The sequence below is a fragment of the Balaenoptera musculus genome, chromosome 10 (assembly GCF_009873245.2).
Source record: "Balaenoptera musculus isolate JJ_BM4_2016_0621 chromosome 10, mBalMus1.pri.v3, whole genome shotgun sequence".
Classification (NCBI taxonomy): domain Eukaryota; kingdom Metazoa; phylum Chordata; class Mammalia; order Artiodactyla; family Balaenopteridae; genus Balaenoptera; species Balaenoptera musculus.
Genome location: NC_045794.1, coordinates 5,916,044 through 5,930,235, shown reverse-complemented (window position 1 = coordinate 5,930,235; position 14,192 = coordinate 5,916,044). Strand labels below are relative to the sequence as shown.

The following is a 14,192-nucleotide window of genomic DNA, read 5'->3' as shown; positions in this document are numbered from 1 at the left end:
TTCCCTGGGATCAGACAGATCTGGCCCCTCTCCTCCAAGTCAGCGGGCTTAGCCAGGCCGTACATCACAACTCAGAGGCCTGCGTCTCCAGCGACGCCAGGGAGACGCATCTCCCTTTCCAGAGTCCTCAGGGGCAAGGCCAGAGAAGGCCAGCCGAGCCTTCTAGTTTCCATTTGTGGGAAAGACAGGACCCTGCTCTTTCCCAGCAAAGACGACAAATCGCCCAAGCTCCAGGACTAGGAATACAGAACACTCCTTAAATTAATCTCGAGTCCAAGCCGCTCCTTGGGCGAGGATTAAGCTGACAGTCAGAGCAAGGATGGGTGGGGAGGCCAGAGCTCCAGTCAGGGCTGCCCTTGATCCTCGGAGAACTTAGGGGCTCTCTAATGCCCTCCTCAAAGTCCCCCCAGCTCCCCTGCGCAGTCCTGGAGAGCAGTGAGGCAACCCACACCTCATGGCAGAAACGTGGGATTCCGGACAGAGCAGGGGTTGCCTGGGGACCAATATGCGGTGTTTGATATGGGGAGGTTCATGGGTCTCTGGAGAAAAAAGCAAAAAAACGGGGACTGTGTGTTTCTGGAGGCAGGTCCCATTGATTTCATGGGATTCCCCCAAAATGTTCGGACCTGCCAGTCGAGGATGACAGCAAGCAGTACTTAAAAGCTATCCAGGGACGTCCCTGGTGGCGCAGTGGCTGGGAATCCTCCTGCCAATGCAGGGGACATGGGTTCGAACTCTGGTCCGGGAGGATCCCACATGCCGTGGGGCAACCAAGCCCGTGTGCCACAACTACTGAGCCTGTGCTCTAGAGCCTGCGAGCCACAACTACTGAGCCCATGTGCCACAACTACTTAAGCCCGTGTGCCTAGAGCCCGTGCTCCGCAACAGGAGAAGCCACTACAATGAGAAGCCCATGCACCTCAATGAAGAGTAGCCCTGGCTCGCTGCAACTAGAGAAAGCCCGCGCAGCAACGAAGACCCAACGCAGCCCAAAATAAGTAAATAAAAAATAAATAAATTTATTTAAAAAAAACCAAACAAAAAACTATCCAGAACTAAGTATTTCTTTGGTGGAGGGGAGGAATTACTGGATGGATGTAATTAAAATAAAATTATCTCATCTGGAGACAGGATGCTGCTTTCCACAGCTGCCTGCCATCACTTGACGGAAAATGCAAATGTCCCTGGACCAGCATTACTTTTTCCACGGAATGAAACAGGCAAGTGATCTGCAGTCAGACTTTAAAAACATAAATTAAAAAAATATATATTGTTTAGATTAGCGCTTTTGGTCTCCTTAATTCCCTCAGTTGCAAATGATTACCTCTGCGTGAACCTGGGTTCGACAGGCTCTTCCCCAGATTTTCAAAGCCCCAAACCATGAAGTCATTGCTCTTCTGTAAGTAAGAGGGAAAGACGGTTTCTGCAAGTCTTTGGTTGAAAAGACCTGAGGCGGCTCCAAATAAAGTTCCCCTGACCCCGCCCCCGGGGGGAGGCAGGAACACGGCACAAAAACATGCAGCTTCCTGAAACTTTTTCTTCACGCTCCTCTCCCCAGACTCTCCAGAACATGCAGCCACCAAGGAGGCAACAGGACCACAGAAGCCACGGTAACCCGTGACGTCGGGTCCCTCACCCTCACAGCCAGACACACCCAAGAAAGACGGTCAAGGCTGGTGCTCTTTGGCAGAAAAGGTGCTTTTGTTAAGTCCCAGGCGTATTATTCAGTCCCAAACTGTGCAACCAATCCCCAGAACCGTGCCTCCTTGTAAAATGGAATCGAATAGGAAAACAGACAAATCGAACACGTACACACAGCTCTGTGTGTTAAGAGTGAAGATTTGCATCTGACACAAAAGGAAGATGTGAGACCGGTGATGTGTGAGGTCTGAAGCCGCAGAAGACTCGTTTAGCAGAGTAAGTGCTCGGGTGAGGACGGCCCTCGAAAGGGCTTCTTATCAAAGCAGTTCCAAACTCAGGTCTGAACCGGCAGCTGCTTCCTTTGAGCACAAGAGGGTAAGGTCTGGAATGGTGCCAGGTGAGTGTGCGTGTGCGTGCGCGCGTGTGTGCGCGCGCGCGTGTAGAGGAATTCTCCCCATCCCCCAAATCACGAGTCCAATCTGTTGTTGACAACCATCGCGGGGCAAAGTGGGGGGAAAGCCTCAGGAGTCCGGGCAGGGAGAAGTCTTATTTTCCTGAGCAGATGCAGACACCTGGCCTCCCCAAACCTGCCAGCCTCTGCGCAAACACAGCCGGCTCTCGCAGGGCTCGGGCTGTCTGGGTGCCAAAGGTGGAAGCCATTTCACGCAAGAGCCCCAGCTGCTTGCTCAGTCCAGCACTGAAGGCAAACAGCTTCTGGGTGAAGCAGCAGGTTGGGTGGGAGGGGCTTCTGCCAGTGCCACCCCGCTCGCCCATACCCCGCCCGGACCCCGCATCCCGGATTTCTCCGCACGCAGTTTTAGTTTCAGAAGTGGGGCTGCCCCACAGACGGGCGGCCACACATGAAATGGAGTCAGGGTCCTGATGTGGGAATCGCAGAGGTGTGTGGAGGAACGAGGCTGGCAGTGATGCAGGACGAGAAGAAGGGGGGACGTGTGTGGACGTGGGGTGTGCACCTGGCTACTTCTCTCTGGTTTCAACTTCCACACTTCCTCAGGCCATTGCTCCCACCCTCCCCACCTCCTCAACCCCCTTTCCACACCCGGATGACAAAAGCTACGGCTGGAAGTTTACTCCTCATCCAGGACTAGGCTCCTGGGCTAAGTGCATCACGCGCATGCGCTCATGTAACCCACAGCAACCCCAGGGGGTAGGCACCAGCTCCACCCGGTGACGCGCAAATCCAACCCAGAGCCACTCTGACCACTGGGCAGCACTGCCACAAAAGGCTGAGGGCGACCAAAACAGAGAACCCCCCGCCCCAGACAGAGAGACCCCACGCACGGGGAGTGGAGGGAACTTGGGGTTAACGGGAAAGAGAGGCACGACTCAGGCCCCAGACGTCAAGAGGCCTCTGAATGAAATGAAGCCACGCTCTGAGTCAAGCCTGGGTACCCACTGCACACTGCCATTTCCTGACTCCTATTTTGGGTTGTGTGGGAATGTCCTTTGCTGTAGGCCCTGGGGGTGGGGCTGGTTTCGTAGACTGAGCTACTGAAGGGACCTTTTTGGACCATTTGCTCCAACCCACTGGTTTTACAGATGAGGACACTGAGGTCTGGAATTCAAAAGTGACCTGCTCAAAGTGAACTGGGGGCAGAGCTGGACTAACACCCAGGTGCCTGAACTCTGGTCCAGGCCTCTGTGCCTGTTTCCGTGAAGCCTGCCTTGGGCCTGCGAGACACCATTTCTCAGGAGAGAGAAATTCCCTGCTATTCCCATCAGTGAGGGAGGAGATGGGTGAGAGGCAGGGAACAAAGGGGTGAGGGGTGGGGTAGAATGTGAAGGCCTTGCTCCTGGCCTGGACCAGCCCCGGTTCCCCACTGTACAGCTGAGGCTGCCCCTTTGGCATCGTACAATGTTTCCCCATGGAAATTTTTTGGAGGGTGGGTAGGCAAAGAGGTCTGAAGGAAACCCAGAAACAACTGAAAGAGAGCTGGGAAGTTAGGATCCTGGGGGCACTGGAAGAACAGCCTGACTGCTGGCTTAGCTGCGGGCACCAGAGGCCCTACTTGGGGAGGGCAGGCAGTGCAGGCTCTGCTGTCACTGAGGGTCCCACAGGGATGAGGGTGGGGGCCAGGGAAGAGGTACCCTGCTCCCCTCCCCCGCCCCAATCATCCCACTGCTGCTGAGGTGGGCTTCTCCTCTCTGGATCCCTGCTGGACCACCCCTCAGCATCCTCTGTCCATGAGGTCCTGGTGGCCCCTAGCCTCCCAACTCCTGCTCTTCAAGGCCCACATCAGGTCCCAAACACCAAGTTTATACATTCCTGGTCTCAAGGGAGAAAGGGAAGTGATGACGTCATAACAATCCAAGCAAGCAGTTCCCTCAGGTCATAGCTTCTCTTAAAAGTTATGTTTTGAGAGCTTGTTGCCACCCTCCTTTCATTCCCACTCAGCTGGGTACAGCAGTAGGTGGTGACGGAAAGCGTGCTGAACTTGGAGCCAACCAGACCTGCCTTCAAACTTACCTCTGATGCTATCCTGCCACATGACCCTGGCTGAGTCGTGGAACCTCTCTGGGGACTAGTTTCCTGGTCATCAGTAAAATGGGGATAATGCTACCTGCTCTGGCTGTACAATGAGCTTTGGAAAAGGACTTTGCAGTAACACGCTGCACAAGGGGATCATGGCGTTCCTTTACTCCAGCACCTCCTAGGAGGGAGATGAGGGCTTCATCTCTACAGGGACCTGAGTACAGGATGACTGAACAATAAATGATTCAGAGACATGAAGCTACTGCTGACCCCCATACACCACCCGTTACCAGGTCCCCTTGTTGGTTTTGTGATGGAGACGGAAGAGGACAGGACTTAAGGGACCTAGGGGTTGGGGTATTGGCTGGGTTCCCGTGACGCTGGGCAGGTCAGCCCCTCTCTGGTTCCCGCTGCCTCGCTGTGAAGAAGAGGCTGGACTGAATGACCTCAAAAGTCATTTCTAATTCTATACCCAGCCGTTCCCAGAATGAGTCATTTCTGTTTCAGATGACACAGCCCATCAGCAGCACCTAGCCCAGGCAGGGGCAGGTCTGGATACAGTGAGGTGGCAGGCTGGAGTCAGTTGAGAGGCTGAGCAGATACCTGAGTGGCCTGAGAGCCTCCCGCCAGGCTTCTGCAGGTGCCATGGGGCGGGGGGTATGGAGGCACCCTGGGAGTCCGTGGGTCCCCACGCCCCAAACCCTCACACAGCCTAGGCAGATAGCTGAGGAGTAACCAAGAGACTGGCAGGGGAGAGACAGCGCTAGGGAGGAGGGAGAGGAAAACTCCTTAAAGGACAAGGGCGGGGTGGGGCGGGGCTAGGGAGCCTTCGATGCTCTTTCCTAGAGCCGGAGTTGGGGAGAGGGGAGAGCCAAGGCTGGCAGCTAGCTGGCTGGCAGGGACACCCGGGAGGAGGGGGTGCCCACCACAGGAGGGTCTCTCTAGAGCAGACCATGGGCTGGGCAGGGCACACCTATGCACTGTCCTCACTAGAGCAGGTGTTGGGTGTGATGAGTCTTGCAAGGGCAGGTCAATCTCATACCCCGTCAGCTCCAGAGAGAGGATTAAATCTCAGGAGATTTTCCCTGGGGTTCATGGGGAAGCAGCTCCAAGGAAATAAGCACATTTTTGTTACAAGCCTCTGGTGGGTCGCCCCTGCTTCTACAGCCATCTCTATCGAGAGTGGCACAGGGCCTGCCTTTCCAAATGCTTTCCTGACTGCAAAGGGGCAAATACTGTCCACCTGTGAGCAGGGGATGTGGCCCGGGAACCCGGACACCAAGGTCCCCTATTCCTTGCTCCTTTCTTTGGGTGGCCCCTAATCCCACAAGGAGAGGTGCCGAGGGGCCTCTCCCCTTCCCTGCTGCCGGCCTTCGCCTTCCCATTTGCAGACAGGCTGAGAGTGGCCGGCAGCGGGAGTCCTGGAGCTCCCTGGCCTGCGTCCTCCCCAGGTGACAGTCCACTCCCTGTGGCCCCGCCCGGCTGCTGGGTGGGCTGGCGGGGAAGGGGGTGAGGCCGGCACCTGATCTCTCCCGGAAATGGAGAAACACAGGACCCATCCTACTGAGGGCGCCGATAGGCATCTGCCCCACCCCTCCCCAACTCTCCCGGAGTTCTCGCCAGCTCAGATACTTATCGCTCTTCGGGGAAAAAAAATCAAGACAAGCTAGTCTTTCAGGTAGTTTCGAGGGAGCTCGGACTTTCTCACGCCGGCTTAGAATCAGTCTGAGAGCATGGGGGCCTGAAGGTTCCTCCTCGGGGGTGGAGGAGGGATCCCGACGCTCATTCAGGGACTGGGCCCGGGACGCTGACCCCCGCGACCGGCGCGCCCCTTGCTCTCCGGCGTAAAGGTGCCAACAGACCTTCACTGAGCTCCTCCGGCGCCCACCTTAGTCCCTTGGAGGGTCCGCATCCTCCCCTCCCCGCGGCCTCGGCCACTCGGGGGGACCCCACCCGGGTCACGAGCTGCACTGCCCGCCACAGTCCCCCTCGGGCAGGGCCTTGAGTCCCCAGCAGAGGGGGTGCTCCGTTTCTCCCTCCTGCACTCGGAGGGGATCGGGGTGGGAGCAAACACACACCCCCCACCCCCGGCTCACTAGGGCCCCGAGCCCCCTGCCCGCCCCGCTTCGGACCAGCCCCGGACCAACGCGCCCTCCCAGCCAGTCTCGGCCCCCGCCGAGGAGCCAGCTGGCGGCCGCAGTGCCCTCTCCTCCGGCCAGGAGTCTTCCCCTGCGCAGGCGATGCCGGTGACCGGCAACCGCAACCGTGGACCGGGTGCCCGGGGCGGACAGGTGGCCCCGGATAGGAGCGCGCGGCAGTTGCGCTCACTCACCCAGAAGATGAAGTTAAATCCGAACAGCAGATATTTGATGCACTTGGTGCCTCCTTTGACCGGCATGGTGCGCGCTAGACTGGCCTGGGCCGGACTGGTGTGGGACGGGGGCGCTTGAGGCCGGGACGGGCGGGACGAGGCTTCGGACCGAGGTGCTGGCGGCTGCGGGTTGGCCTCAGGGCTGCACTTTTAAAAAGTGCCACTCCTCGGGCGCGCGCTGCCGCGGTGCGCATGTGCCGGGCCCCGCCCCCGCCCCGCCGGCCCCCGCCCGCCCCCGCCCCCGCCCCCGCCCCACCTGCCCCGCCCCGCCCCGCCCCGCCCCGGTCCGGCCCGGTGGCCGCGGCCCCTCCCGCTTCTGGCTCAGCCCTTCCCACCGAGTCGGTCGGCCTTGACTTCCCGCCATGCTCCCCGTTTCCTCCCAACAGTCCTGGGGTCTTTCCAGTCCGTCATCTTCGGCTGCTTTCGTCCCAGAGTAAGTGGAGGCCTCGCCCTTCCGGTTGTCGCCTGGTTTCCGCCCTTCCCGAGCCCTCTACTTTGGGAGACCTTCCCCGGTGGTCGGGGCCGAGGTCCCTTAACCCAAGGCCGGCTGCCCGCAGAATGAGGGCTCTTCTTGCTTTGGCCTCGATTTAAAGGGAAGCTGCCTGGCCTTATGTCTCCCTGGGGCGGCTCCTTGCAAACCTTCACTCGTGAAGCACACTGTTACTTGGCACATCATGCGGAGCAGGAGGAATTAGAGGCTCGCCGTCCAGGTGGGAAGGTCGGTCGGAGGCTTATGGGAGTAATTCTCAGTTACCATCACTGAATAGTAATATGTCTGAGGGCCGGGCAGTCCGGGAGTGCTTCCTGAACTTGAGGTTCAGATGGCCCAGAGGAGAAGACAAAGGCTGTAGCTTGGCTTCTGTTCTTGCCTCTACCCCCCATCACCCGCCCTCTTGCCCTTTGACTCTGCCCACTGCTACCTCTTTGATGCTCCAGTGCCAGAGTTCTTAGTTTCTCCTCCGCTCAAAAATGTCCCGCAAATGATAAATGTTGGCGAGGATGTGGAGAACAGGGAACCCTCCTACACTGTTGGGGGGAATGTAAATTGGTGCAGCCACTATGGAAAGCAGTATGGAGATTCCTTAAAAAAATTAAAAAGAACTACCCAGCAATTCTACTCCTGGGTATTTATCCAAAGAAAATGAAAGCACTACTTGAAAATATATTTGCACCCCTGTGTTCATTGCAACATTATTTACAGTAGCCAAGATATGGAAACAGCATAAGTGTCCATCAATAGATGAAGGGATAAAGAAGATGTATATATACACAATGGAATATTACTCAGCCGTAAAAAAGAATGAAATCTTGCCACTTGCAGCAACATGGATGGACCTAGAGGGTATTATGTGGAGTGAAATAAATCAGAGAGAGAAAACCAGATACTGTATGATTTCACTTACATGTGGAATCTAAAAAACAAATATAACTAAACAGAAACAGTCATAGACACAGAGAACAAACAGGTGGTTGCCACAGGGAAGGCGGGTAGGGGTAGGAGAGAATTAGGTGAGGGAGATTAAGAGGTACAAACTTTCACTTACAGAATAAATGAGTCATGGGAATCAAATGTACAGAGTGGGGAATATAGTCCATAATTATGTAATATGTTCATATGGTGACAGATGGTAACTAGACTTGTGGTGATCATTTTGAAATGTACAGAAATATCGAATCACTGTGTTATGTATCATGAACTAACACAGTGTTGTAGTCAATTATACTTCAAAAAGAAGCAAACAAACTCAGAAAAAGAGATCAGATTTGTGGTTACCAGAGGTGGGGAGGGGAGGGGAAGGGGAACTGGATGAAGGTAGTCAAAAGGGACAAACTTCCCGTTATAAGGTAAATAAATACTAGGGATGTAATGTACAATATAATACGTATAATTAACACTGCTGCAAGTTATAAAGGAAAATTGTTAAGAGAATAAATCCTGAGCTGTCATCACAAGGAGAAAATATAAATATTTTTCTGTTTCTTTAATGTATGCGTATGAGATGTGGATATTCACTAAACCCACTGTGGTAATCATTTCATGATGTATGTGAGTCAAATCACTATGTCGTACACCTTAAATTTACACAGTGCTGTAGGTCAATTATATCTCAGTACAGCTGGAAGAAAAAAATACTTTCTGCAGCTCCCCACATTCAGGAAGTTAAAATTCCTCATCTTGCATCTGTAGGGGACACTCTGCCCTCCCCAGCACCCCAGGCCTGCACGTGGCATGTGGTGTGTGCCCTCTGGCTGGCCTGCCTTCCCATCTTCACTTGTAGAAATTCTATGGCCCCTTAAACGTTCCTTTCCTGTTTCTCACCAGAGGATGAGGAGATTCGCCCTACTTTTGAAATCCCAAAACCGTTTCGTATTTTTTTCAAAATGAAGTTTCCTTTGGTGGTGTTTTTTTTAATTACAAAAACGAAACCTCAATTACCGAAACATCAGAAAATACCAATAAGCAAAAAAAAAAAAAAAAAAACGTAACTCAAAATAACACTCACCAGAAACAGCCAGCGTTACCACTTTGAAGTACATATTTTGCTCTGTTTATGATCGTTGTTAGATCTGTCTCATTGATTCATTCATTCGAAAACACCTTTCAGTATCCTGTTACGAGGGTATATCCTTAGGGCAGGAGGGGGATGACCGTATTACAGGAGGTCAAGGAGAGAGGCTTAAAGGCCAGGGGGGCTTAAAGGAGGGGCCTTTGACCCAAATTGGGAAGCATGCTGCAGAACCCCAGGAGAAGTGGTTGCAGTCATGGGAGAATCAGGCAAAGCTGGGGCTGGGGCTGTCTGGGGTCTGGGCTGGAGCTCACAGTTGGGGGAGGCGTGTGGGGAGGTGAAGGTGGGGATGTAACTAGAGGTGCCTCATGGTCTTGGACTCTGCACTCGGGGGTGAGGGGTCACTGAAGTGTTTATAAGCAGGGAACCTGCGCTTTAGGTAGCTGGGTGGCTGGTGGCGGGGTGCTTTTGGGAGCTGAGGGGAGGAGCAGGCAGGAGGCTCCTTGAGGACAAGGACCATTGTCTCTATCTCCAGGCCTTGGCTCAGAGCTTTGGGGGGTTAGACTGAAAGGTGAGGTGTATCAGGGTACCTGCAGTTGGGGAGGGGGGCAGCAGGAGACGAAGGTGAGCTGGGGACTCGTGGAGGTACGGTAGGAGGCTGTCGAGTAGTTCAGGTGAGAGACCAAGGGGTGGGGCAACAGGGTGGAGGCTGGAGAGAGGGGGGCAAACCAGGAGAGGGGGTAGCGAGGGCAAGATCAGAGTCAGGCCAGCTGGAGCCGAGGAGGATTTCATTCATTTCTTCTTCCAGAGTTTCTGGAGGGCCTGCTCTGTGTCCTATACATACCCGATGCTAAGACGACATGCCCTCTATCTCACCTGGAAGAATCTCAGTGCAGGCCAGACCAGTATAAGCCCCTGGGGTCTTTGCTTGTGGTGTAACCGAGCAGGACCCTGTGGGGCCTTCCTGGGACAGGCTTCCCCCATATCCTCTGCTTTAGCTCGTCTCTTAAGTACCTACTAATGGTATTTGATGAACATTTCCTGAGTTGTTTTACATATGCTAAACCCCCCACCAAAGGGAAGACTACTTGATGACCTGAATACATAGCCCCAGGCCTCCTGGAGCCTAAGGACTGATCATGTGAACCCCTGTGACACCGCCATCAGCCAGTCAGAGAATTGTGCACAAGCGGATCACGTACCCCGCGACCCTTGTCCCTTGCCTGGCTTTTAAAAAAGCTTTGCTGAAACCCTTCGAAATCCTTCCGGGAGCTTGGGGGTTTTTTAGGGCATGAGCCACCCGTCTCCTTGTATGGCCCTGCCCTGATAAACCTTTCTCTGCTCCAAACTCCGACGTTTTGGTATGTTTGGCCTCACTGTGCGTCAGGCAAATGAACTCGTGCTAACAGGGGGGAGATGTGGCCTAGGAAGTAGCAGGGGCTGGGGTGTGTACCCAGGTCTGCCTGAGCCGGGAGAAGCTTCCAGCGAGGGGGGACACCGCCGCTGACTTTGGAAGGCGGGCCAGCAGACGAGGCTGGGGAGGGAACTCCAGGCAGAGGGAAGCATGTGGAAAGGCACAGGCACAGAACCACAGGCAGCTGCTGGGGAAACCACCATAGTGGGTGAGACAGGGAAGGAAGGAGCAGCGGCGGAAACAAAGTTCCCTACATGTCGCCAAAAGCGGCCACGGGCAGAGGAGTTTTCGTACCCTTTCTCGGGTCACTGCCCCTGACCCACCGTGCCCAAGGATGGTTGGGGTCCAGCAGGGTGTGGGGTGCTGAGGCCGGAAACCAGACAAGGTCTCACGGTGCTCTTCTCAGCCAGAGTCCGCCTGCCTTGGGAGAACAGGTCTAAGGAGAGAAAAGATTTTATCTTTTTTATATTCTCCTCTCCTCTCCCCGCCCCACCTCCTCATTCACAAGCCCAGATGGGAGGAGTTGAGCAAACATTTAAGCTTATGATAGAAACTCCTTCTAAGGGTAATTGTGAGCACTGACTGAGGTCATCCACCTGCCACTGGAGTGCCCAGGGAATGTTGGCCACTGTTACTATTACTGTTACTGTTTACCCTCAAGAAACCATTGGAGGGGCAGGGCTATGGTGAAACATCAAATGACGTACAATCAAGGAGTCCTGAGAATGTGAGTGAGGAGATCTGAATTCTGTTCTTGATCCCACCCTTTGGTTTATTTTGGACAAGCCACCTCCTCTGTCTGGGCCTGTACAATGACATTTTGAATTAGGAGATGTCAGGTCCCCTCCATTCTGTGGTGCCCTGAGCCTCCGCCCCAAAGTGTGTTTGTTAGAGGCGTTTAGTCCTACAGGCAACCAAGAAAGGGAGCAACGGAAAAAATATGGTTTGCTTTAACTGGAAGGGGAAAATCTGGGTAAGCCCCTGAGTCAGAGATCACATGAAGGCAGTGAGGCCTTCCAGCCTCTGTGGTGATGGAGTGGGAAAACTTTTCCTCCCTTCCCTCAGGACATCCTGTTTCTGGAAAAACCCCTGCTCTGGCTGAGGGTTCACTTTGGCTCTTGTGCCCCACCTGGTGGTAAGATTTGAACACAGGGCTGGGGAGCTGAGGACTGGCCACGCCCGTCTGCCTGGGACCGTTCTTGCTTCCCGCTATGGGGGGCGGCTGGAGAACCCACTCTCATGGGCCACTAAGGCCTCCCAGCTGCCACACTGGTGGCCATTCCTCCTTGCCATGACCCTGCTGACCAGCCCTTCTTTCTAGACACCTCTCCCTCGCTGTCCCTGGGGTTGCACCATCTTGGTTCACTCCCTTCCCTTCTAGAAACGTCTTTGCTGCTCCTCTTACTAAGCTCAAATATCACCACTCCGTGAAGCCTTGAACACTCGGTCTTTTCCTCCATGGATTACCTTGATTGGATCTTTGCTGCGTGACTCATTGGCCTTCATCGTAATCTCTCCTGTGTACACGTTTTGGAGGCGAGCTCCTCTAAATACGCGTGCATTTGGTTCGTTTCTGTGTTCTCCAAGCATCCAGTCCCTTGCTGGCCCATAGGAGCCCTCTGCAAACTTGTGAAAAAACTGCAAGGGAGTGGGTCTCCCTCAGGCATGGCTCCTCTGTCCCCTGCTCCCCTCTTTCCCTGGTCGTGCATCCCCCCTTGTTCCTCCCACCATTTTTCTTTTGAGCTTAAATTCATCATGATATCTGAGGGCCTGTAGAGCATTTCCCTAACCCTAATGTCCCCGCAGATATGCCCACATCCTAACCCCCCAAATCCGTGAAGGTACTACCTTCCATGGCAAAAGGGATTTTGCACGTGTGATTACGTTACGCTCTTGAGATGGGGAGGCTATCGTGGCATGTACTCATGGGCCCAGTGTAATCCCACGTGTCCTTAGAAGAAGAGGCAGGAGCGTCAGAGCCAAGAGAGGGAGACGTGGAGGTAGAGGCTGAGATGGGAGGGACGCAGGGCCGCAAGCCAAGGAATGCAGGCAGCTCCAGAGGCTGGAAACGGCAAGGAAGCAGATTCTCCCCTAGAGCTGCCAGAGGGAGCAAATGTCATCCTGCCGACTCATTTTGGGCTTCTGACCTGCAGAATTGTAAAGTCATGTGTGCTTTTTCTTTTTTTTTTTAATTTTTATTATTTACTTATTATTTATTTGTGGCTGTGTTGGGTCTTCGTTTCTGTGCGAGGGCCTTCTCTAGTTGCGGCAAGCGGGGGCCAGTCCTCATTGCGATGCGCGGGCCTCTCACTATCGCGGCCTCTCTCGTTGCGGAGCACAGGCTCCAGACGCGCAGGCTCAGTAGTTGTGGCTCACGGGCCCAGCCGCTCCGCGGCATGTGGGATCTTCCCAGACCAGGGCTCGAACCCGTGTCCCCTGCATTGGCAGGCAGACTCTCAACCACTGCGCCACCAGGGAAGCCCAATGTGTGCTTATTTTAAGCCACTAAATTTGTGGTAATTTGTCACAGAATCAATAGGATACTAATAGATATCTCAATATAAACATCAGGATCAGACTTCCTAATCTCCAAGGGCCTCCCTACACGAGAAGCCGACTTGCCTTCTCCTTGCGCACACCCCGCAGTCAGCCCCGAACCCTCCTCTCCCCTGTGATTCCTCTGCTCCTGCGGTCCCACCCCTGCTCACTGAATGTGGTTCCTGCCTCCTTGTACTGTTCCCGTCACTGGTAGGAGGTGCCACCGAGGCCGTCCAATTTAAAAACGAAGAAGCAAGCCCAAGGCAGGAGAGAGTGATTTATTTTGTTTCTTATTTTTTTCTCTGTTCAAATGACAGGGTTTTATTGGATTGTTGGTGTCTTTTTAAAATTTTTTATCTTTTTCAAGGAAGTTACTTTTATTTATTTCTTCATTGAAATATAGTTGATTTACAATGTTGTGTTAGTTTCCCATATAGGTTATTACAAAATATTGAGTAGAGTTCCCTGTGCTCTACAGTAGATCCTTGTTGGTTATCTGTTTTATATATAGTAGTATGTATATGTTTTTTTTGTTTGTTTTTTAAAATTATTTTATTTTATTTTATTTATTTTTGGCTGCATTGGGTCTTGGTTGCTGCACGTGGGCTTTTTTAAAAAATTATTTTATTTTATTTTATTTATTTTCGGCTACATTGGGTCTTGGTTGCTGCACGTGGGCTTTTGGCGAGCGGGGGCTACTCTTCGTTGCGGTGCGCGGGCTTCTCATTGTGGTGGCTTCTCTTGTTGCGGAGCACGGGCACTAGGGCATGCAGGCTTCAGTAGTTGTGGCGCGTGGGCTCAGTAGTTGTGGCTTGCGGGCTCCAGAGCTCAGGCTCAGCAGTTGTGGCCCACGGGCTTAGTTGCTCCGTGGCATGTGGGATCTTCCCGGACCAGGGTTCGAACCCATTTCCCCTGCATTGGCAGGTGGATTCTTAACCACTGCGCCACCAGGGAAGCCCAGTAGTGTGTATATGTTAATCCCAACCTCCTAATTTATCCCTCCCCACCCAAGAGAGAGGGATTTAGAGGAAAGAGCAGACCTCAGGGCTTCTGAGTCCAGCTCCGTGCTGATTGCTCAGCTTTCTTTCCTCCCGCTCCACCCAAGATGGGGCCATGTCCTCGAAGCCCTTCCTCAGTCCAAACACCTGTCCCATCCTCCTACCCGCGTCCCTGTCATTCGCTCATCCAGTCTGCACACATCACTGGGCCGACTGCCTTGCCATGTCA

The 14,192-nt window shown here is 53.8% G+C and overlaps 1 protein-coding gene and 1 long non-coding RNA gene across 2 annotated transcripts in view; one reads left to right on the top strand and one right to left on the bottom strand.

The window, feature by feature from the left end:
• Positions 1-6,667, bottom strand: part of CD9 (CD9 molecule) — a 35,576-nt gene extending 28,909 nt beyond the window's left edge. The window contains exon 1 of the mRNA XM_036866076.1: positions 6,468-6,667. Within this exon, the coding sequence (XP_036721971.1) occupies positions 6,468-6,533 (66 nt within the window). The 5' untranslated portion in view covers positions 6,534-6,667. The remainder of the gene's footprint in view (positions 1-6,467) is intronic.
• Positions 6,668-6,827: 160 nt separating this feature from the next.
• The window catches only part of LOC118902383, a 38,095-nt gene continuing 30,730 nt past the window's right edge, over positions 6,828-14,192 (top strand). Inside the window, exon 1 of the long non-coding RNA XR_005021556.1 lies at positions 6,828-6,939. This is a non-coding gene — a long non-coding RNA (uncharacterized LOC118902383). The remainder of the gene's footprint in view (positions 6,940-14,192) is intronic.